General features: G+C 44.5%; 1 protein-coding gene across 2 annotated transcripts; it reads right to left on the bottom strand.

The window, feature by feature from the left end:
• Positions 1-11,088: 11,088 nt before the first annotated feature.
• LOC102383734 (toll-like receptor 2) lies at positions 11,089-18,893 on the bottom strand. Of its 2 annotated transcripts, XM_006034152.2 has the most exons (3): positions 18,307-18,893; positions 15,956-16,035; positions 11,089-13,621 (listed from the first exon to the last, which is right to left on the bottom strand). In XM_006034152.2, the coding sequence occupies exon 3, from the start codon at positions 13,609-13,611 to the stop codon at positions 12,292-12,294; it is 1,320 nt and encodes a 439-aa protein (XP_006034214.1). In that variant the 5' UTR covers positions 13,612-13,621; positions 15,956-16,035; positions 18,307-18,893; the 3' UTR covers positions 11,089-12,291. The 2 variants fall into 2 exon arrangements, with proteins under 2 accessions (XP_006034214.1, XP_006034215.1); XM_006034153.2 differs by lacking the exon at positions 15,956-16,035 and having other exon boundaries at positions 18,307-18,890.
• Positions 18,894-22,576: the final 3,683 nt, after the last annotated feature.

The following is a 22,576-nucleotide window of genomic DNA, read 5'->3' as shown; positions in this document are numbered from 1 at the left end:
TTACCCTTGCTTTTTTTTCAACTCCCTACATATCTGAAAAAGGACTTCTTATTATCCTTGATATGTGAAGCCAGATGGAGTTTGGTTGCAGCCTTGGCTTTCCTGGTCTGCTCCCTGCAGGCATGGACCAGTGCTGAGTACTCCTCCTTGGTGGTTATTCCAGCCTTCCATCCTTTATAAGTCTCTCTTTTTAGGTGTAGGAGGTCCTCAAGTTCCCTGCTAAGCCAAGGGGGTTGCTGTGCCCTTTTGCTACCCTTCCTCCGAGATGGGATGGACAATCCTTGTGCTGTCAGGATCCTTGAGGAGCAACCACTCCTCTTGGACTCCTCTTCCTGTTGAGTCATGGTCCCTTAGGGCCTCGACAATGAGCCTCCTGAGCTTGTCAAAGTCAGCTTTCCTAAAGTCAAGGACTTCTGCATTGCTGCAGGCATCCTGCAGGCAGCACACATCCCTCTATGCTGCACCCCACCGTGCCATGCCCCTCCACATGTCCATGGCCAGGGTGACCCCCTGTGATGTGTCACCCTTTAATTCACCCTTCGTTCCTGGAAGGACTTAGTAACTGCTTGGCTGCCTAAAGTGGGCACCTGGGAACACTTTAATTTGCCCTTAACAGCAAATGGTGCCCTGCTGGTCCCATGCCTACCACACGTGTCTGGCCAAGGTGCCATCCTGGGCCATGCTCCCCTTGGCTCCCAACATTTTTGTTCTCCCCCACCCCTAAAGGAGACCTGCAATTTTAACAGGTTTTGCAGTTTTAAAAGTTTAACAAACCCCTCTATGGATGCCTCTGTCAACTGCTATTGCTCTTGAGGAGAACAAAGCCAGGGAGTCTGGTTTGAGTATATGATAATGACCCATGTTGAAAAAGAAAGTGCCTGCCCATCAAGGCTATGCAAGTCCCTCCCTTTGGCCATAACACACATGGAACCTGGAGTAAAGCAGATAGAAACTTTGATTTTAATATTTAAATATAATTGATATATTAAGCATGAACTGGTTGCCCATAGCACTTATTTGGGAAAAAAGAACTCCTCTGTTCAGGCTGTAGTGAGCATGTTTGTTATTACCCTGAAATAGAATAGTTTTCTGATAGCATACTGTTAAGTTAACAATAATTTGGATTATTAAGAAGTATTAGCTTTGCAGCTGAATACAAGGCATGACCTGTGGCCTAGCAATGCTGCTGACCACAAGGCAGAATGATAGCTAAGCCTTTGCTTGTGTCAAGTAATCATTTTAACTGTGTTAAGCATTTTCTGAGTAAAATGCAGCAAGTGAATCTGTGTCTGTGTGCTGTAAAATCAGCTACAGCAAAGAACAAGATAAGACAAAGAAGCCATTGTTCTAAGTACAGTGATCGTGTCCTTAAGAAGTATCTACCACTGCAAGTTCTTGCTAACGTATCATAATGTTACTGTTACTTAACTTTTAGCTTTTAAAAAGTGCTAGTTCAGCTTAATAGAAATATGCTGTTATGAAGATTTGTGAAGCACCGCCCAAGTATTGCTTTTGTTAACCCTGTAGTCTTGCTTTGTTGTAAAAAGTATAAAAGATCATCCCACCCTTTAGGGGGGGCCATTTTGCCTCTTTGCTGGCTTTATGGTCATTGCTCGAGCAAATAAACTGCAGTAAACTTTACCCGTGTTGTCTGGTTCCTATGCAGCTAGACAATGAACCCCAGGGAGTTTTCTCCCACCACAGGCTAACTGAACACCTCTGGGGAAGTCTTCCCCTGCCCAAAGCTGGACTTGGACATGGGCTGTCCAAGAACTGACAGTTCTCTCCGCTCCCTTCCCCCCACCCCCATGCCCATTGTACTAAGTATATGTGCCTGTAAAAGGAACTGGCTTTTGGTCAGTCATCACAGATGAAAAGCCTTCTTTGGCCACCCCATGCCATGTCTCTTTGCATGTGACCTTGAGATGTTCGGGACCCTGAGCTGGACTCTCCCCTGCATACAGATATTGGTTCTGCAGAGCCAAGAAACAGAAGCCTTTTGTGAAATTTTGCAACATTCCACTGATAAGATGCTCTGCATCAAGTGCTGTCCACTGCCTTTCCTCAGACCAGGGCTTGGCCGTGCACAGGGGTACCCAGAGAGAATGGTAAATTAGAATTACCATATTTCCAGTATCAAAAAAACGGACATCTGTGGGGGGGAAGGAGGAGAGGGGGAAGGGATATATGATTCTGGTGGGGGGCAGTGATATGCCCATGCCCTGCCTCAGCCCCTCACTCCTAAACCACAGGCTGCTTCACCCCCAGCCCCAAGCAGCCAAGCTGCAAGTGCTGGGGAAATGCGGAGGCAAAGCAAAAACCTGGACATTTGCTTGAATTTTAAAAACCTGCCTGGATGGAGAACAGGGAACCAAAAAAGAAGACATGTCCAGGAAAACCTGGACATATGATAACCCTAGATAAGTCAACCAGTCAGATCCAGCAGCCAGAAGGCTGCCAGATGAGCTGCCCCCTTCCCAGTTTGGTCCACTATGGCCAGCGTCCAGTTGGGTGATGGCTGCAGGTAACTGCTGCCACTGCTCCCAAACCCTTTTCCCCATCCCGCTGTCTGCCTTGCAGGACAACCACTCTGTTCTGCTGCAGCACACCCCTTGGTCATGTGGGGCTGCAGGACAGTTGTTGCCAGGGTCTTGCCGGGCAGCCACCAACCCTTCTAGGGGCCTTTCTGGGGAGGTACCCTGGGGCAGTCACCCACCATGATGCCAAAGTGCCCAAAGCATACCACTGCTGCATATTCCCGGGGTGGTGCATGATGAGCTGTGTGTACAAACTGAAGGTTGCCTGAGCCACTACACGCTGCTGCTGATGATCCTGCTGGTGCCTCAGGCATACCTGCACTCCTAGTTCAGGACCCTTAGGTACGGTGGCATGGGGGGGCAAGTCTGGCCTGCCACACAACGTCTGCTAATGGCTGGATGGATCCCTGTCGCAGCGCTACATGACCCTAACCCCTGATACCCAGGATGACACAGCTGTAGGAATTGACACCTTCCTCAGTGTGTGAGTGGCATGGTCCTGCCCAGCTCTGGGGAAAAAGGATGATAAATAAGGTTGTGAACCTTGTCATGACTGTGTGTGTGCTGTGCTGGTGAATTCAAGGGGCCAGGGTGGTGCAGTCATGCCATACTAATCCTAATCCTAATCCTGCTCTGATCTTCTTTTAGTGCTGTTTTACCTGGTGAGGAAAGAACTGACCTGATATTCATAAAGTGGGCAGCCACACTTAATGGCCCTGCGGGCTCACAGAACACTTTGTCGGATTTTCTGTAAAACCGTTATGTGAATATGTGTGTGGGGGGAGGAAAGGAAATTTCAGTCACAGCAAACCAGAAAGGGTGTTTCATTGGAGGGTGGAGGGGATCAGTGGTTCCTCAAGGCCGCTTCTTTTGTGCAACATCTGGGGAGCTATTTTCTGCTAACTTGTTCTGCAACTGTTGCAATTTCAGCTGGCACCAGTGAATGGCATGCTCTGAATGGCTTGTTGCCACAGCCAGAGCAGTTCTGGGGAGTCACAACGAGGAAAAGATCCTTTGCCAACCAAAGTGACCCAGACACTGTGACCCATTGACCCAGACACCAGTTGCAGGGGCCCCTGCCTGACCACCTCCCCACCCCCGACTGACTGGGACCACAGATGCCCCTTTCCTGGCAGTGGCCCAGGCACAATCCTTGAGTCTGGCATATGTATGCCCTGGTCAAACTAAAGGTGGGGTGGGGGGGAAACACGGGGCAAAGTTGTTCCAATGCCTGCAAATATGGAATCAGAGAACCCCATGCTAGTTTAAATGGCAAATGAAACCGCGCTTGGGAGCCCACTTAAAACAGAGAAGTGGTTATTAGTTTTATGCCAGGGTTGGATTAACTCACGGGCACATGGGGCCAGGATCCAGGGTTCCCTTGCTAATCATAATCTGCCTGGGGTTGACAGAGGCAGGGGTGCTGGCCACTGTTATCTGTTGCGGGCAACGTGTGCCTCCTTCCTCCCCCTCCCTTCCATCCGTGCACTGTGAAGGGGAAGACTGTGCTCAGGGATGTACTGGAGATTCCCCCCCAGTGCTACAGAGGCATGGTGCTGTGTGGCTGAGAAAGGATTTAGAGATGTAATGCCAGCCAAATAGCCAGTTCTTTATTTAAGCCATTATACACAGCACATCTGTATTATACAGAGTACAATGCCCTTTATTCGCTCACTGTTTCTACATAAAACAAGCAGTTTTCTGTGAGCCCACTTGAGTATTAAGCTGGCCTGCTTTATGAATAGCAGGTCATTTCTGTCAGCATTCATTCATTCCCTCACCAGCTATATAAGAAACTGTGAGCAGGGACTGGTGTCTTGACACATGGGTGACTGGTGGGTAGCCCTCTGTTGTGGCATGGCCAAAAGGGACCCTGTGGGCGACCCTTGTTGGCCTACCAGTCAGTATATAGCTCATTGATTAGTTACACCTTCCAGATATTTTGCACCAAAAATTGCAACAAACCATCCTGAACAAGTATGCCCATAAGAAACAACATTTCTGGGTCTGTTGTCCAAACATTGTGCACCAAAAAGAGGGTTGGAGCGCGGTGAACTTTACTTGACCAGGTCACCTGAAGACCTACACATTGCAAGTATAGCTGCCCAGATTTGGGTACTCCTTATTGATCTGAGATGTCTGACGCTGAGGATATAAGATTGCAGACCAGGGAGAGATCAAACCAGGGCGAGAAGATAGCAGACCATGGCACGTAGGGCATGTAGGACTAAGACCACTTGGTTCTATGCAGAAACTAAGAGCCTTGTGTGGGTGCTGGGGGATCCTGAGGTGTTAATCCAGTTCCACAACAGCCCACATGCTAACTTGCCTATATACCTCTATGTGTCCAGGAGACTTGCTGAGTGTGGGCACAACTAGACAGCGGCCCAGTGCAGGATGAAGGCCAAGATTCAGAATGCTGCTTTCTGATGTGAAGCTGCAAGAGCTCAACAGCAGGGCACCCCTGTGCATAACATGTTGTACTATCGTCACCTCCACCCACTAATGGAGATTCTTGAACGCCGTGAAATGAGACGGTCGACATATCCAGGCCATCCTCCACTCCTAAGACCTTGACAACCATGGGTCCAACTCACGCTGCCTCAAGTGAGGAGGACAGGGGCAGGGTACTAGTACTGGCTCATGAAGATTTCTTCGAAGAGGAGAGACTGGGGACATTGACTTCCACACCTGGTATGTGAAGCCCTGGGAAATCTTTAAGTCAACCGTCAGCTGAACTGACAATTGCGATTAGGCTAGACTGTGAGGTGAAGGGGGGGTGGGGATGGTATCGGGGTGGCATCAGACACTGCTTTAAAGACTCGTCAAGTTAGTAGGCAATGCAGGGAGGTACAGGGCAACATATGGCAGGGAGGCTATGCTGGGCAATTGTTTGCAGGTGCTCAGGGCCTGCAACCCACCACTTGGCCATGCAAACCCTTCTTGGTGATTTTTTGCCTGACTGCTTTTTATCCACTCACAAGATTTGCTGAGCACGGAGCTCTCTGTGGTGGCCAGAACCAGAGGGGTTACTATCATGAGCAATAAATATATGCTCTTGAAAGCATCTGGTAATTGTGTAAGCAGTTAAGATTAACTAATGCAAAGCTTGTAAATTTGCAACCTGCAAGTAGAATTTGTCGGTCACAATTTAACCAGTGTTGAATCTAACTGTTTGCACTGATCATGGGACCACTGAGCCCCAAAAATAAGCAGAGCTACAAGATTAGCTGATCTAACAGGTTTTTAAAAGGAAAAGCCATAACAAGATCTGACCACCTAATATAATTAGCACATTCCAAGGAATCCAGGAATAAGAAACTAAGGGCAGAGTAATGCTAATTTCAAACCTCAAAGTAATGTGGTGTAATTTGCTTATTGGGTGAACCCGAGTTTGGGCGGTAACCTTTCATGATAATTTCTAACACCTTTTGATCCCATAGGGTAACAGCTATAGGGCAAGATTGTGAGTGGCTCTAAAACCAACAGATTAGCACAAGACAAGGTATAAGGAATCACGTATGTCAGGTGACCAGCATGAAGGACAGGACAGAAGGACCATTGCTGTACCAAGCCTAGACCCCGGACTCCCAGTGTGAGTGAGGACCAGATCCCGACCAAGGGACCTTCCCAGTGACCACTCGGACAGTGTTGATCGGGGATGCCTGACTTTGCTGGAACAACTTGGCGCGCACCTGGCATAGAGGGACTGCTGATAAATTGCCAACCCCATGTGGGAACTCTTTGTCATTCTGTTTATCTGTTGTTATCATTCACTATTAGCTCTTTATTACTGTACTATCTATTTGTCGCATTAACCTTTCTGTTAACTGTTGTATGCTAAACTGTAAATAAATTTGCCTTTACTTCACTCCTGACTCGCCTCCTTGATCCTGAACCCAGCAGCCTCACGGCTGATACATTCACAGCACCTAGTGTTGCCCTGAGGGGTCAGGCCAACGCTCAGGATCTCAATATTGCACTGTTAGACAGGAGGATGTGGTGTACAATTGCACATGCACACATAAAAATCAATTAAGCACACATACACTCACTAGGTGCATACACCCCTACTAGGCATACATACTCACACTAGCAGCTCAGATAACCACACGTTCAAAATAATTAGTCTAGGTTCATGCACACCTATCAGCAGTTTAAGCCCATACACGCCACACACACACCAAATTTAGACAGAATCAGTTACCAATTACCAACACCTGCACATCCAATACACATATGTGGATTACTAATTCATATACCACACACACACACACACACACACACACACACACTGGTATCTATATATGTGTATATATGTGTATTCACTAATTCACACACATACCACCCACCTACACATACACACAGGTGAGTTCTTAAGTTGGGTGTTGTGATGTGTATGTATGTATGTGCTTGGTGTACTTGGGATACCTGGGGAAAGGTTAAGGTAAGAAAGTAGAAGTGTAAGGAGTTAAAGTTACCAGGACCGGGATTAGAACCAGTAGACTACAGGGGCCTGGGCTGAAGAACTGAGGTAACTTTAGCTTAATTGATCTTAATTGATTAAAAGACAACGGCCCAAAGCCTTCAGAACAGGGAAGCATGCCGGCACAGAGGCTGGGTCTGGAGCCAGAGCTACGGGGGAGCTGAAAAGGTAGATGGGGAGAGGGAAAAATGGGACTAAGGGAAAGTGTGGGTGTTAAAGAGGGACTCTGGGTGTGGGGGAGCCAAAGGATGGCTCCGGGGCAGCTAGAGAAGTCTGGGAAGCTGCAGGGAGGGGGGAAGCCTGAAAACAGAGAGGTGGACAGCAGAAAATCACAGAAAGAGCAGCAGGAGAGACTGAAAGGCAGCAGGGGAAGGAGGAAAGCAGAAAAATGCAGCAAAAAGTCACAGGGAAAAGGCAGTAGGAACTGAGAGGAGACCGGGAAACTAGTGGAAAGGGGTGGGGGTTGGAATTGAGAGAGAGAGAGAGAGAGAGAATGAGGCTGGAATTTAAGATAAGGAAGGGACTGGGATTCAGTAAAACATGACCCAACTCGGGGTTGCAAATGACAGTGGTTTTATTGAACAGGGGAGATGGTGACACAATGCCAAATTGGTTCCCTTGCACCCACCACCCACATACACACACAAAAACCGGCAGCAGGGGTTAGAGAGGCTTGATGCAGGGGCTGAAGTCCACTGAAGTGGAGAGACAGAGAGAGAAAGACACTAAGGAGAGAGACAGAGAGAGAAAGAGAGAGTCCAAAATGTAGGAGGAGGTGTGCAGGTAATATCTACCTATCCCAGGCTGGAAGTTGATCCTTGATGGCCAGTTGGGGTCTCCTTCAGCTCAGTGTTGTCCAGAGGGGGTCTCCGGCAGGGCCTCTGGGGTGAAAAGGTGATGTGAAGCTGTTCTGGTCTGGATGGAAATAACGTTCCCACTGGGTCTGTCTTCACTGCCCCTTTTTATAGGGGCAGACCATGTGTGACCCTAGTGACAGGAGGCATGCCCAGGCAAGGGTCAGCCCCTGATGTACTGAGCATGTGTGCTCCATGCAGGGATGTGCAATTTTGGGTGACTGTAATGGTGGGGTACAATGATAGAGTTGCTGGTTCTGCAGGGTCTTTTGTTTTTCAAATGCTGGTCTGGTCTCTGTTCCTGGGTGAGGTTGTGGTTCCTGGGTGAATCAATGCGAGGTGATGGCCTGGTCGTTACAGGCTGTTGCACAAACTGCTAGTTTCGTGCCCCTGGACGCTTTTCCAATTCACCTCTAGGAGAGAGTCACACACACTCAGGCTGGGTCCAATTTCAAAGTTATTGTTTGCAAACAGATCGACAAGGGAGCTGAGTCGCTCAAATCAGAGTCGACCTCAAACAGTGTCCGAGGTTCCTTTTTATAGCTAACATAAACAATAGATTTCAACGTGTCACGTGATTATTGGCAGCCTAGACATTACGTCTTGCATCGTATGTCTAGCAGTTACATGTTCTATGACGGTTTACATACATGTCTTATTTACATCTTAGATCCCCTCCCTGGGGCAGTCCCTAAGCCCATCTCGGTCATCCTTTGGTCAGGGTGTGATTTCTTTACATCAACATTTTTCCCTGTCCCTCTTTGCTTATCTCTCGTAAGGAGTTATTTATTGCACCCGTTCCTGGCTCCGTCTGCAGAAGTTTTAGTGCTACTCGTAAATCAATTAGTAGCCTACATGCCTTAGCAGAAGCGATTGTGAAAACATGCAGAAGCAATTTACAAAAGCAGGATGTATAGATTATGTTATATTTTTACCACAAGGCCATTTAGTAGAGGCCTGCTACCATTGTATTTCAATCATTCTCAATCACTCTCATTCATCCCGGAACCAATTTACATGGGAGGGGTACAATGAATCATATTATTGCAACATGGGATGCCCAGGCAGAGGACAGAAGATGGAGGCTTGACATATAAAATGGAAACTTGACATGACTTTGGTTCACTTAAAAACACAGGCCTAAATCATACAATATCCATATGAAACAATAAAAATCAATACGAAAATAATACAATATACAACAGTAAAAATTAATACAAACCTAATAACTATACAATATAAAACAGTGGCTATCCAAAACCAAAAACTTGCTAGCAAAATAAAAATATTCAAAACTTATCCTAAGTTTGAGCTCACTTATACTTATCTATAGGGAATAGAGAGGGAGAGAAAAGTCAGAAATGGTTGAGGAAGGAGGGGAAATACATTTTAAAATAAAAGGAAAAAAGAAAAACTGGGGGTTTTACTACACTAGCTGGCCTGTAACAGCTCTCAAAAAAGCTCATTTCCCTGCATTCCTTGTTTTTCCACTCCACTTGTTATGCTGCTGCCGAAAAAATGCAGACCAGATAGGAACTCTGTTAATGATGCCTGGATAGATAGGGTTGTCAGCATCATCAGTACCTGTGTGGTGTGGTTGCATGAGATTGCAAGACAGGTACGTCATGTCTGTGGCCACGTGTTGACCGGACAATGTGGCAGGAGGTATTCATGAGAACAGGAGAGAGAATGGCAGTCCAGCTCGGGAATGTAGAAAATAGTATTGCTTATCTGTAGTGAAAGTTCTTGATTAATGATTATCATGTGTTTCTCATTTTAAACAGTCAATGCTTTTTGTTATTGCTTGTTGTTATAAAAGTTGTTGTAATAACAGTTGTTATAAAAGTTGTTGATTATTACTTGTGGTTTTAAAAGTTGAAGAATATTGCTTGTTGATTACTGTTACCTTGTAAATGCTGTATGGTTTGGTGATTTATGTAAATGATGCTTAATATACCAGTTACAGTTAATGATGATAAACTATTTTATTTTCTTTCAATGTGGGCCATTAGCAGGTAATCGAGCCAGGCTCCCTGGCTTTGTTCTTAGCACTGGCAAATCAACAGTTGATGACAGAGGCACCAGGAGAAAGGGTAGTAAAACTTGTAAAACTGGAAAACCTGGTAAATCCCCATCCAGGACCCATGGTGTGGCAGGTCACCAGTGTGGGGCACTGTCAGGGCTGTGGGTGGGGTATGACAGAGATAGTATCAGTGACAGGTGGGGGGGGGTCTCACTTTGGACCTGGAGAGTCTTTTGGACCAAGCCTGTTTAGATCTGGGGAGTCCTGTGAGAGGGCAGGTACCATTTGCTTTGAAGGGCAAATGAAAGCATGCAAGACGCCCTCTTCAAGCAGCCAAGCAGTTCTTCATTCCTGGATGGAACCAGGAGAAGATTATGGGGTGACAGTGCCGTTGTCAGTAAGGGCTGCCTGCTGCTATTGCAAGAACACCCATGGGTCTGACTGTGGGGTGAGCATCATGCAACTGTGACTGACATGGCAGCACAAGGAAAAAAAATCAATTATGAAGCATGGACGCTATGGGTTTCAGTCATGTGAGCAGGAGGGCACCATTTGCTCTGAAACCAAATGAAAGCACTCCCCCCTTCAGGCAGCCAAGTGGTTCTTCATTCCTGGGTGAAACCAGGGACAGGTGATGGTGCCATTGTCACCCTGGCCAAAGCATTGCAGGGGCGGAGGGATGGGGATGCAGTTGTCTGTGCAGGTGAGCAGAAGGTTGATTCATGTTGAGCTGGATGGGCTGCTACATATGGTGTTCAAATATGCACAGTTTACACAAGCACCTAAAAAATTGCAGGTATCCTCTCCCTCTCCTATCTGCAAATCAAAGCGACATCTGATGGACAAACAGGCTCACTACATAAAAATTGTAATGGCATCTGGTGGACAAAGGGGTTTCTTACATGTCATTCAATAAATTACCATGTATACTTGACAGATCCATGGATGCATTGTATTAATTTGTGTCGATGCAAACTAAAATATATCAGGATGTGGTTTATTTGGAATCGCAAACAAGTCATTTAAATTGCAAAAAAAACCCATACATGTAAACTGTGATGCAGTTAAACTGAAAAAAGGGGCAATTTTTGTCATGTGTACAATAGGCCTATATGACGTGTTGTAAAGGGACATCACACAACTCACACAGCTGGTTCCAGTCTTCCATAAACAAAGATAAGCCATCCCTTTTGGTCTAAACTCCTTTTATTTCAGGTCAATCAAAACAAAGAAAGTACAGAAGTAAAGTCTCCCTGAAGGGACCTGAGAATGCCTTCACTGTGGTATTCTGCCCTGAGCTGGTTGGTCAGCCCCTTGTTTCTGGAGGCTGCAAGCTCTTTGAGAGTTGAAAGACATGGTGTGCAGTGAAGAAAGGCTTTGTGTTAAGTAGCTAACTATAGTGTGCCCTAGGCATTAGCAAAAAGTCCTTGACTTGTGAACTGAGTACATTGGGGTGAATCCTGATCTCCTTCCACTGATGTAAATCTGCATTAACCACTTTGATTCAAAATAGCTGAAAGCAGTTTGCTGCCTGTATTGTTGCTAATGCTAAGAACCTGTTGACATACCTAAGTTCTACTGTACTTTTTTATACCAATACTGTTGAGGTGCTACAACTCCAATACTGTGCATGCAATTAGACTGGTGCTTATATAAAGGCCTTCCTCTTGTATAACTTATTCCAATATGGGAAGTGGAATAAGCCGTGTGTTTACGTTGCATCTCCATAGGGCTGTATGGGTATAATGGCAAAAATCTGGTCTGGTGCAGTTATACTCAAAGAAAATCTGTGTATAGATCCAGCCTACATGAATGGGACAGGAAGTATTCAGTACGTCACTGGCCATTCACAAGGACCTGGCAGGCAAAGGCATTAAACTACCTTGTGTTATGGAGTTTGTCTGGATACAGAATTCAGATCCTCTTCTTTCCACCTTGCTCGCTCCAGACAAATACAGGCATGATTGTGCTGGGTATAGTGCCAGAGAGTGACTGGGGAGTTTCTATAATGCTACTGGAGCACCAATACTTTTCTGATAACTATGGTACTTTAAAGTGATGGCAATACATTTGCTAACATCTCAGATGTCTGCAGCCTCCCAACAGATCATCCCTACAAATGGTGTGTTGAGGAGGCTCAGACAGTGGTGCTTCACTGGAAGTTTCATCCATTTAAATCACAGGAGTTGGTTGGTCCTTCTAATCCTCTAGCTTGAGCAGCTATCCCAGGAGAGCTCATCCCACAGGCCCTGGTGCTGCAGCAGAATTGGTCACTGAGATGTTTTGTCCTTGCAGAAACAATGTGTCTTATAGCCTCTTTTCTGCTGCATGAAGGGAAGAAGCTACAGCCTAGGAGCAGGGATGGCCAGACCATGCTTTATGTCTGGCAAATCAAATTATTCCAGCCACACACATTTGTACGAGAATGGCACAGACAGGAACAATCACTGTGGCCTTGTTGAAGTGTACTGCTGAAACAGGCACATCTTTCACCAAAGTACCCTGGTAATGGGGTGGGGACTTACATACATAGTCTTGAGGCCAGCCTTGCAGCAAGGACTCTGTGTTTGCCAAGGCCTGGATTTCACTGGCACCTGAGCATGAACAATTATAGGGATTCTGACCTGCCTTCACATTCCGCAGGTGTCTCAGAGACCACAGCTCTTCCTTTGAGAGACGTGAGATCAGGTTTCCATCTAGAATGAGGACTTCTAAAGCAGGGTAGTTCTTGGCTGAGGGGACAGCATGTAGTTTGTTATTGGACAAGTGGAGTTCCTTCAGGAAGTGGAGTGAGAGGTCTAGAGAATGAAGATTATTGAAACTTACATCTAGAACTTCAATGTTGGGAGGCAGAGGTATGACAATGTGATCTATGCCTGTGCTGGACAAGTTAAAGATGGAGAGAGAAGGCTGCCATAGACATGAAGACGACGAGGAAGCTGTAAGGTTGTTTTCACTCAGATCTAGGTGGGCTAGATTGGTCAGCTGCTGCAGCATTTCACATATGGTGTGGTAGGAGATCAGGTTATTGCGACGGAGTTTTAGTACCTGTAGCTCTGGGAAAGCTCCCTGGCAGAATGAAGATCCCAGACTTTGATCTTGGAAGTGGTTTTCTGATAAATCCAGATGGTTTAAGGTTCTAAAAATTTTGCCAATACCACATGGAACATGGGCAACCTGGGACTGTGTCACAGTCAGATTCTGCAGGCTCTCCAGCCAGCTGCTCAAGCTGGAGAAGTCCTGGGCTCTGTCCACCAGGGAAGTGGAGGTCACATTGTGAAAGCGTAATGATGAGATTGGCAAAATCTGCCCAGCCATGTGAGCCCAGCTGGCATTTCCAAGGAAGGTGCAACTTTCAAATCCAAGCATTGTGACTTGAGTGTAGGAAAAGAATTTCAAGACAGCTGCCAAAAGAACCTCTGGCACATCAAGTTCTCCAAAGATCACCTTGGTCACCATCAGAGTTCCCAGCATGTCAATTACTGATGGTTCTAATTTGAATGGTAAGAACCCTAAATATTTCTCCAAGTTTCCTCCTCGAAACTCAAATTCAGTGGCAAGGAGACAACGTGTGAGACTTCTTAGGGTTTTCTCAGATAAATGTAAGCAGATGCAGTGCTGTTGGGAGTTATTGAAAAAACACCTTCCTTCTACCTTGGAGAGTTTCAGTCCTGTGAAGAGCAGAATCACCAAGTACTGAGCGATGTGCATGATGATTAGCCTAGAAAACAGAAGAGTATATCTCAGACCTTTGCTTATTACAATGGTGGGGCTGATTTAGCTCCTGCAGGTGTGGCCTCTTCATTGAAGTCAGTGAGAGCAACTTGTACTTAGTAGCAAGAAGAGAACACCTGATATGACAAAACTTTTGGGGTAGAGGCAATATCTTTTATTAGACTAACTAGATAGCTGCAAAAATATTTCTTTTATTTGCAAGTTTTCAGGCCTAAATGCCCTTCATCAAGCAAAGGAGAATTCAAAGATTGTAAAATGTCTCCTAGGTAGAAACAAAACTTCATATTGCACAGGAAAACTAAAAGCTGGTAAGGTTCTCCTGGGTAGGAAAGTTCATTTGTAAAGAGGCTGCTCCATGAGTATGCAAATTAGGGTCAAACAAAGGCTGGATCATATTGTTTATCTCAGGTGTCCGATGGCATGTAAGTTGCTGAATTTTGCTTCCTTCTTAAGTTGTTCATGTTGTACAGAAGAACTAAAAGATGGTATTGTTTTCTGGGTGTTAAAGTTCATTTGTGAAAAAGCTGCTCTGTGAGTATGTAAATTAGGCTCAAACACGGGCTTGAGCTGGTTGTTTACTTCAAGATGACCAATAGCAGGCCAGATGCTGGATTTTGCTTCTTTTTACTTATGTTGTGAATTTTTCATTTCAAAATGGCTAATTATAAAAAAAATAATTTTTTTGCAACTATCTAGTTGTTTCATAGATTTCATAGACATCAGGGCTGGAAGGGACCTCAGAAGATCATCGAGTCCAGCTCCCTGCCCGAAGGGCAGGAAGTCAGCTGGGGTCATAGGATCCCAGCAAGATAAGCATCCAATTTACTCTTGAAGGTGTTCAATGTAGGTGCTTGAACCACCTCCGGTGGCAGGCTGTTCCAGACCTTGGGGGCTCAGACAGTAAAAAAATTCTTCCTTATGTCCAGCCTGAATCAGTCTTGCAGTAGTTTGTAACCATTTGACCTCGTCATCCTTTGGGGCGCTCTCATGAACAAATGTTCCCCCAGATACTGGTGGTCACCCCTGATAAACCTATAGGTGGCCATCAGATCACCCTTGAGCCTGCGCTTTTCCAGGCAAAAGAGCCCCAGGGCTCTCAGCCTGTTGTTGTAAGGTCTGTTTTCCTGACCTCTGATCATGCACGTGGCTCTTCTCTGGACTCTCTCAAGCTTCTCCACATCCTTTTTGAATTGTGGAGCCCAAAACTGGACGCAGTACTCCAGCTGCAGCCTCACCAAGGCCAAGTACAAGGGGAGAACGATGTCCCAGGATTTGCTTGAGAAGCATTGATGGATGCAAGCCAGCGTTTTGGTTGCTTTACTAGCCTCAGCATCACATTGCAGGCTCATGTTCATCTTGTGGTCAATCATGACCCCCAAGTCCCTTTCATCTGTAGTGCTAGCCAGTGTAGCACTGCTGAGCCTATAAGGATGCTGCAGGTTTTTCCTCCCAAGATGGAGAACATTGCATTTTTCAGTGTTAAACACCATCAGGTTCTCGTCCGCCCATTTCCTGAGCCTGTCCAGGTCAGCCTGGATCCCCCTTCTGTCTTCAGGTGTGGATGCTTTGCCCCAAAGTTTGGTGTCATCGGCGAACTTGGCCAGTCCACTTCTGACTCGAATGTCCACATCATTAATGAAGATGTTGAACAATATGGATCCAAGGACAGAGTCTTGGGGGACCCCACTGGTCACAGGGCACCATGATGATTAACTTCCGTCAATTACTACCCTCTGGGTTCAACCACGGAGCCAATTTCCCAGCCAGCGGATCATGGTGGACCCAAGGCCACAATTGGCCAGTTTCGCCAAGAGGTGATCATGGGATACCAGATCGAAGGCTTTTTTGAAGTCAAGATATATGACATCAATCTCTTCTCCCTTGCCCAGGTGATGTCACCTGGTCGTAGAAGGAAATGAGATTGGTCAAGCAAAACCTACCCGCAACAAACCTATGCTGGCTATCCCTCAGGATGTAAATGTCGGCCAGTCCATTAAGGATGGCCTCTTTAAATAAACATTTCTAAGATCTTCCCCAGAATAGAAGTCAGGCTGATGGGCCTATAGTTTGCCGGATCCACTTTCCTCCCTTTCTTGAAGATAGGCATCACACTGGCCTAGTTGTAATAAAAGATATTGCCTCTACCACAAGAGTTTTGTCTGCCTATGCCTCTAGACCAACACAGCTACAACAAAATCATCTGATACGAAGACTTCTCACATCCACTGCTGCCACATTCCCCTTTTCACTGTCTTGGATCCAGTACTGGCCTGGCATACCCAAGGGATCAAAAGGGGGGAAAACGGAAATGCTAAATTACCTTGTCCTAATTACCCAGGTAGCTCATTTGGTAGACTGCAAGACAACTTCAGGTCATAAGTTCATAATATGGTGGGTTTGCTACATCAAGGAATCATAGAAAAGTAAAGCATATCATTTATATAATGCAAAAGGTCAGTATATTTGTGAACTGAAATGAGTGTGGTTTGAGTCCACTCAGAGATATTGGTTGGGAAGTCGATGTAGCTGTGGATAAAATTCAATAATTAATTATTTAAGTGCAAGTTAGACAAACATTTGTCTTGGATGCTTCAGTCAGGAGTGAATCTGTCTCAAGCAAGGGCTTGGACCAGATGACCTCTTGTAGTCCTTCCCAGCCCTATCAGTCTATGAACTCATAGTCTAGTGATCTGAACACAGAATTTGGGACCAATAACTCTTTTTTCATTTCCAGTCATGACAGGGGCTACACACAAACATTTGGTTTTTACTGAGAGAATCACTGTTCTCCTAGTAGAAATCAAAAGTGTACAGGCATTCAGGTTTTTTCTCTCAGAACAAAAATGGCTCCTCCAGGAGAATAACCCTGGGACAATCAGGACTACATTACTCCTGGAAGACTGAATATCACCAGTATCTGTATGGGAAGGCTTTCACCATAACAGACCACAAACCTTTGGTAGGATTATTTAAGGAAAATAAAGCAGTACTCACTATGGCAGTGGCACAACTATAGCGGTGGGCTTTGACCCTAGCCACGTATGAGTACAAGATTCTTTACAAGGCAGGCCATCGGCATGGGAATGCTGATGCCCTGAGCAGACTAACACTACCAGACTCAGCCCCTACAGAACAGCGCCCCGGGGAAGTGGTCTTGCTGTTGGAACATTTGGAACAGACACCAGTGAAGGCTTCTCAGATCAAAATGTGGACTAGACAGGATCCTATCCTGTCTAGGGCAATGCGCTACACCTTGTTGTATAGCCGGATAGCGCCCCCTTCGATTTTTTTGCTAGGTGTCCTAGCAAAAATCTTTCTGCATTTATGGCACTGGGACATTTTGTGTAAACTGGGGCTGAACGCATGCCTCCATGGCAAAAACATCTCTCCAAGTCTCTAAACTTTTGTTGAGAGCTTTGCACTTGGTTTATGGGCTCATGTTGAGTTTCTTTATTGTCTAGATGTAAATCCTGTACATTTTTCACTGCTGCTTCCATGGCAGTTGCTACCTTTACACTTTGTCCCAGGTCAGGTCCCCATCTGCAAGTAATTGTTTGTGGAGTTGGTGACATAAAAATCCAAAAACAAATGTCTCTCATCATATTCTCTAGGACATTTCTAAAAGAGCAGTGTTCAGCTAGCTTTTTGAGTTCAGCAGTATACTCTAAAATAGATTTACCTTCCTCCCTCCTTCTTTTATGGAATTTGAAAAGTTCTGCAATGGTGTTTGGCATTGGAGTATAATGTTCAGATAAGATATTTTGCAACTCTGCCAAATTTTTATCTCCTGGCTTTCGAAGTTTCAACAAACTTCTTAAAATGGAATATGTTTTGCTGTCACAAACACTGAGAAATACTGCCTTTTGTTTGTCCCTATCAGTGATTTTATTAGCTTGAAAATAATGGTCCAATCTCTCAATATACTGCTTGCCAATCTTCAGTGTCTGGATTAAATTCCTCAATTTTCCCCATAGAAAGACATAGTTAGATTTTCTCACTGCCACTATTAAGTTCCTTCCTTAACAAAGAATACTGAGACCTGCTTTTCTCCAGCCCCAAAACAACAGGCTGTTTTATTCAGGATCAAACAACTGGCTGGGAAAATGAAAGTAACTCTGGACAACAGAGGATGGGGTTCTAGCTCCATCCTATAATAATGAGGACTAACAATTTAGCCCTATAATTGCCCAATTACTGCACTGCTCCCCTCCTCTTCTCCAGACCAGGATCACCCCTGTCTCAGGAAGGCATGGAGAGCATGGGAGAGGGGAGTGGCTACAGACTGAATGTCTGTACAGCTCCCTCTCCCAAAAGGATTTCTGCTGGGAAATTAATGGCTGGGAGCATCTAGTGATTCACTCCACAGCCTATTATGGGCAAGTTACCCTGACTCTCTCCATTTCTTAAACTAGGATTTTAATAAACACCATCCTCACAGAGGGTAAAAGTTGATACACAAATATCTGAATGGATAAAGTGCTGTTCTGCAGGCCTGACCCTGATCTGGGTTCTCAAAGAGCAGTCTGGAAAATGCCAGTGATCAAAGGTTTCAAAGGTGGTAGGAATGCCTTGCTTGTTTTCTTTCTAAATGTTTAGTTCAGCTGCTCCTGGGTGACTAGGGGAGTGATCTCATTCCAGCAACATTGCAGAGGTTGTTATTAAAGGACTCACCAGCCAAGCTGGAAACTGGGATCTTTTCCAGCCAAGGAAGAAGCTCAGTTGCTCTTGCTTCTGAGAGTCCTTACTTAAGTCGCCAGGGATTTTTCTCCTGTGAGCACCTCTGCTCTGGTGAGTGTGATCCTTTCACTCAGTGACCTACTGCCTGGCAGAGGCTCCCAGCTGCCATTTCCTCTTGTGCAGCCCAGCTGCTTCAGTTTTCCAAAAACCCAAGCCAAAAAAGCACAACTGCAGTTCAGGCACACAAAGAGGAAGAAGGTTTCTGAGTAATGGTCATTTCATAATCCTGCTGAGAAACTTCCTTCCCAGAACATGCGCGTCAGCAACAGGCTTCTCCAAGACACAAAAACTGATTGAGTCTGTTGTAATCTGTTGTCCAGAAATCACTTCTGTTTCATTTCCTTATTGCGTGCGTTCACTCCTCAAATGATGCCTGTTGAAATGAAGCAGTCCTAGACATGCCCCACTAACTCCAGGTCCAACCTGTGTTAGGCAGCCCAGGAATAACTTGGATTGGTGGGTGGAGTGCTGTTAAGACCAAGAAACCATTCCAGTAATTGGCTTAATTTTATTAACAAACTACAAACTTGCCCAGTAAACAATGTTATATACCAGCAAGTGCAGCTGCAAGTAGGATAGGAAGATTTCAGTGCTAGGATGTTTAAGGTCTGCTGGCCAGGTGTCTAGGATATCCTGGGGAATACTTCAGCAAAATGTTAAATGAGTGCTGTAAGGTGAATTTTTGATGATTCCAACTTGCTTTAGAAGCTTATCCTTTTATATATTTTGTTCAGAGTGGGCTGCTGTCAGTTTGAGAGTGAATTAATCAATCACTTTGAACAAGCCAAGCACATTTTATAATTCAGTCTAAATTCTACAAATGTATGTATGATTTCCTGACAACCTTTGTGGTCACATGCTGTACCATACCAGCGTCTAATCATTTTGCTTGTTCATGTGCCACCATGCTGTTTCCTTTAATGTTTGTCAAAGTCTGAGTTGTCAAACCATATCCTTTTGCAGCTTGCTTACTGACATGGGTTACAAATAAGTTACAAAATTATGTCTTCAGAAATACACAAAATAGCTAATTAATTATATTAAAGCACAGATGGCCCCCTTTAATGTTACAATCCCCTCCTTAATAGGGGTAGACCTTGGTTAATGCATGGTTTTTACACATGAAACCTAATTTATGCTTTTGAAAAAAAAATACACATGCAATTATGGTGTTCTGGGGTTTTTTTGAGGGGTTTTTTTAGAGAGAGGCAGCATTTTACACATATTTTTAACCTTTGCAGGGAGGACTTTACTATTTTTTGAACCCATACTTGACTTTGAATGCATGCTGAAGCTAAGGATACATTGTTTGTGCTACTTTTAGAGCTGTTAACAACAAGAGATGATTTTGCATATTATTTTTTTTTATTGTGGCAGTAAACCACTGGAATCATTGTAATCAATTAACCAGTGCTTAAATGACCCAATTAAAATCTGCTTTTTGGGGGAGGGGGGAAGGTATTGGTTCCAGATGTTATGATTACTATATTTTTTGCTGCTTGAGCTGAATGAGGTGCACAGCTTCCTTTTACAATAGTTGCTGGGTTATTAAACCTGATAACATAACCCATTGTGGGTTTCTTTTGTAGTAGCTGGAACCATTTACAAACCAAGGGTGTTTTGGTGGGACTTTTTTTTTTAATACCAACTCTTTTTTATATGGTATTAAACCATCTGGTGCCAAAGCAGGTGTATACTACATAGCAGTTTTAACATTATAATTTAGTAAAGGCAATGCTCATGTCGCTAGCTGTGAACTGGACACTTCACCATTATTGCCATTTTTATTAAGTATTTTTAATGTTCCAGTGCTTACATGAGCACTAGCACCTCTTTTTTACAGGGTGTGTGTTTTTGTTCTACCTAGCTCATGACTTGGGATGCATACACAACTGGTTTACAATCCATACCTTCATTTTGACTACAGCTCCCAAACCTTGTTCTGTGACAGCTAATTTTAGTACAAAGGGCTGATTTGGGTTTGGATATGCCAAGGCAGGTGCTTGCATCAGTGCCATTTTTAATTGGGTTATTGCCTTCATTTGTTTTTTATTTTGAAGCTATTTTTTTAGAAGCTTAAATAAGGGTGCAGCCTTTTTAGCATACTTTTTTAATAAATGTTTGGGAAAATTCAGTTAGGCCCAAGAATGATTTTAAGGAGGCAATATTTGTGGGTGCTGGTAATTTTGAAATTACCTTAACTCTTTATTTATTAGGACTTTGGTCCTTAAATTACTATTTTTGCTTTAAAAAAAAAAATTAGCTTATTTTTAGCCCACACCTCCAGGTGTCACTGGCTAAATTTTTAACCTTTTTGTTCAGTCCAGAGGCAAATTTAAAACTTGATTTGTTTCAATGGCTGCACACCTGTGCTTCTGAGGAATTGCATGTAAATTATTATTATTTTTTTTTACTTTTTGCAAAAATATTTTCTTTTGGCTTGGTAAAGGATTTTTGGGGGGTTTTATTGATTTTTTTTTTTTTTTTTTAAAAGGACTTTATTATATTTGCCTTCCAGAACTGGAACAGGGATCTATTACCGAAGAAAAGCTGTGCCTGTATTTACTAACATATTTTGCTTAGGTGTTTCTTTTTCCTTTTGAGAGATGGAACTATGCAATTGGTTGGCCCCATGAGTATAACATGAGGGCACTTTTTGTAGGGCCACCTTTGCTGACACTGGGCATTCCTATTTCTGGGGGGAAGCTAAAGATTTCTGCTGACTATTTTTTAAAAATGTTGGAAGCCCATGGATGGATTAAAAATGCATTCATTTTTAAACCTACAAAACAAAACTAAGAAACAGTTGAGGCAGATGCTTCACTAAACATTTGGTTGTTGTTTTTAGGGGTTTTGCCCCCTTGTCAAGCCTTTAATTGGGATGTATTTTAATTAATTATATTAAAGCACAAATAGCCCCTTTTAATGTTACAACTTCTCCATTCACATGAAAACAGGAAGTTTTTCTAAGTGCCAACCCTGCAAACTTAGGGAGCAGGGAGTCAAGCGAGGCTCTCAGGTACGTAACTGCCAGCTGGCTGAGCACCAAACATAATGAATTACAGGGATCAATAAAACTGCACTTTCATTGTAAAATACCATCTTGATGATATAGCCAAAATCCAGATTTGATTCTCAGATCCCCAGGTAAAATGTACGCTAGTATGGCAGCAGAACAAACACCTCTTAGGCCTAAGGGATATATGGTAATCTGTGTTAATACACTGTATGGTATCCATGTTCCCCGTAGCAACTTTCTGTCTTGTCCCATCCCATATTACTAAAGCATATGAAAAGGAGACCTCGTGTGGGAGAAAATTATAGCTGCAGCCTGTATATTTTTGTGTATATTCTCTGCAGTGTCCTAGGTCTGTAGGGCCCTCCCGTGTCTTGTTTTCAGGTAGGGGACTCAGTTCCTTCCTCAGACTTTTCAGCTTTCCCTGCTGGTATGATGAGATTGCCTGGCGTTCTCCATTTCCCAGCTGTTTCTATAGCTAAAGTCACTCCAGTTCCCACAAGGGTACAGGGGAATTGTACAGCCCACCTTATGCTCCAGCAGTCAGGATCATCTCCACTCTTGTCCATCCCTGACAGTCAGAATCACTTCTCTACCTATGTGATCTCCCTTTCCACCCTCAAATTCAAGATCACACCAAACCTGCACTTTGTTTGCACCCGGATAGCCAGGCTCACTCACGTCCTCACACCTTATCTGTGCCCCCGCCCAGGATTTAAGAGCAGACAAGGCTCTTTGCGTGAATCGGACATCTTTTATTAAACCAACTTAAATAGCTGGACAACATTTTTCTTAGCAAGCTTTCGGGTTTAAATACCCTTTGTCAGGCAGGCTGAAGAAGCCTCTGCAGTTAGCGTGTGCTCTTCCATCCAAAAGAAAGTTAGCAAACTGTCGTGTGGAAGAGCGCACGCCAACTGCAGAGGCTTCCTCAGCCTGATGAAGGGTTTTTAAACTCAAAAGCTTGCTAGTTTTTTTTCCAACTATTTAAGTTGGTCTAATAAAAGATATCAGATTCACCCAAAGAACCTTGTCTGCCTAAAACACGGCTACAACCTTCACCCCTGTGACACGGAGGATTTCAAGGGGAAATTCACTGAAAAGTCTGGGAACGGACTACGCCCCGGCCCCGGCCCGCCGGGCTCCCGGAAGTGCGCGGCTCTCGGCTGCAGCCGGCAGCTTCCTGCGGAG

Source organism: Alligator sinensis, unplaced genomic scaffold (assembly GCF_000455745.1).
Source record: "Alligator sinensis unplaced genomic scaffold, ASM45574v1 scaffold14_1, whole genome shotgun sequence".
NCBI lineage: Eukaryota > Metazoa > Chordata > Crocodylia > Alligatoridae > Alligator > Alligator sinensis.
This window is presented reverse-complemented; position numbering and strand designations above follow the sequence as displayed.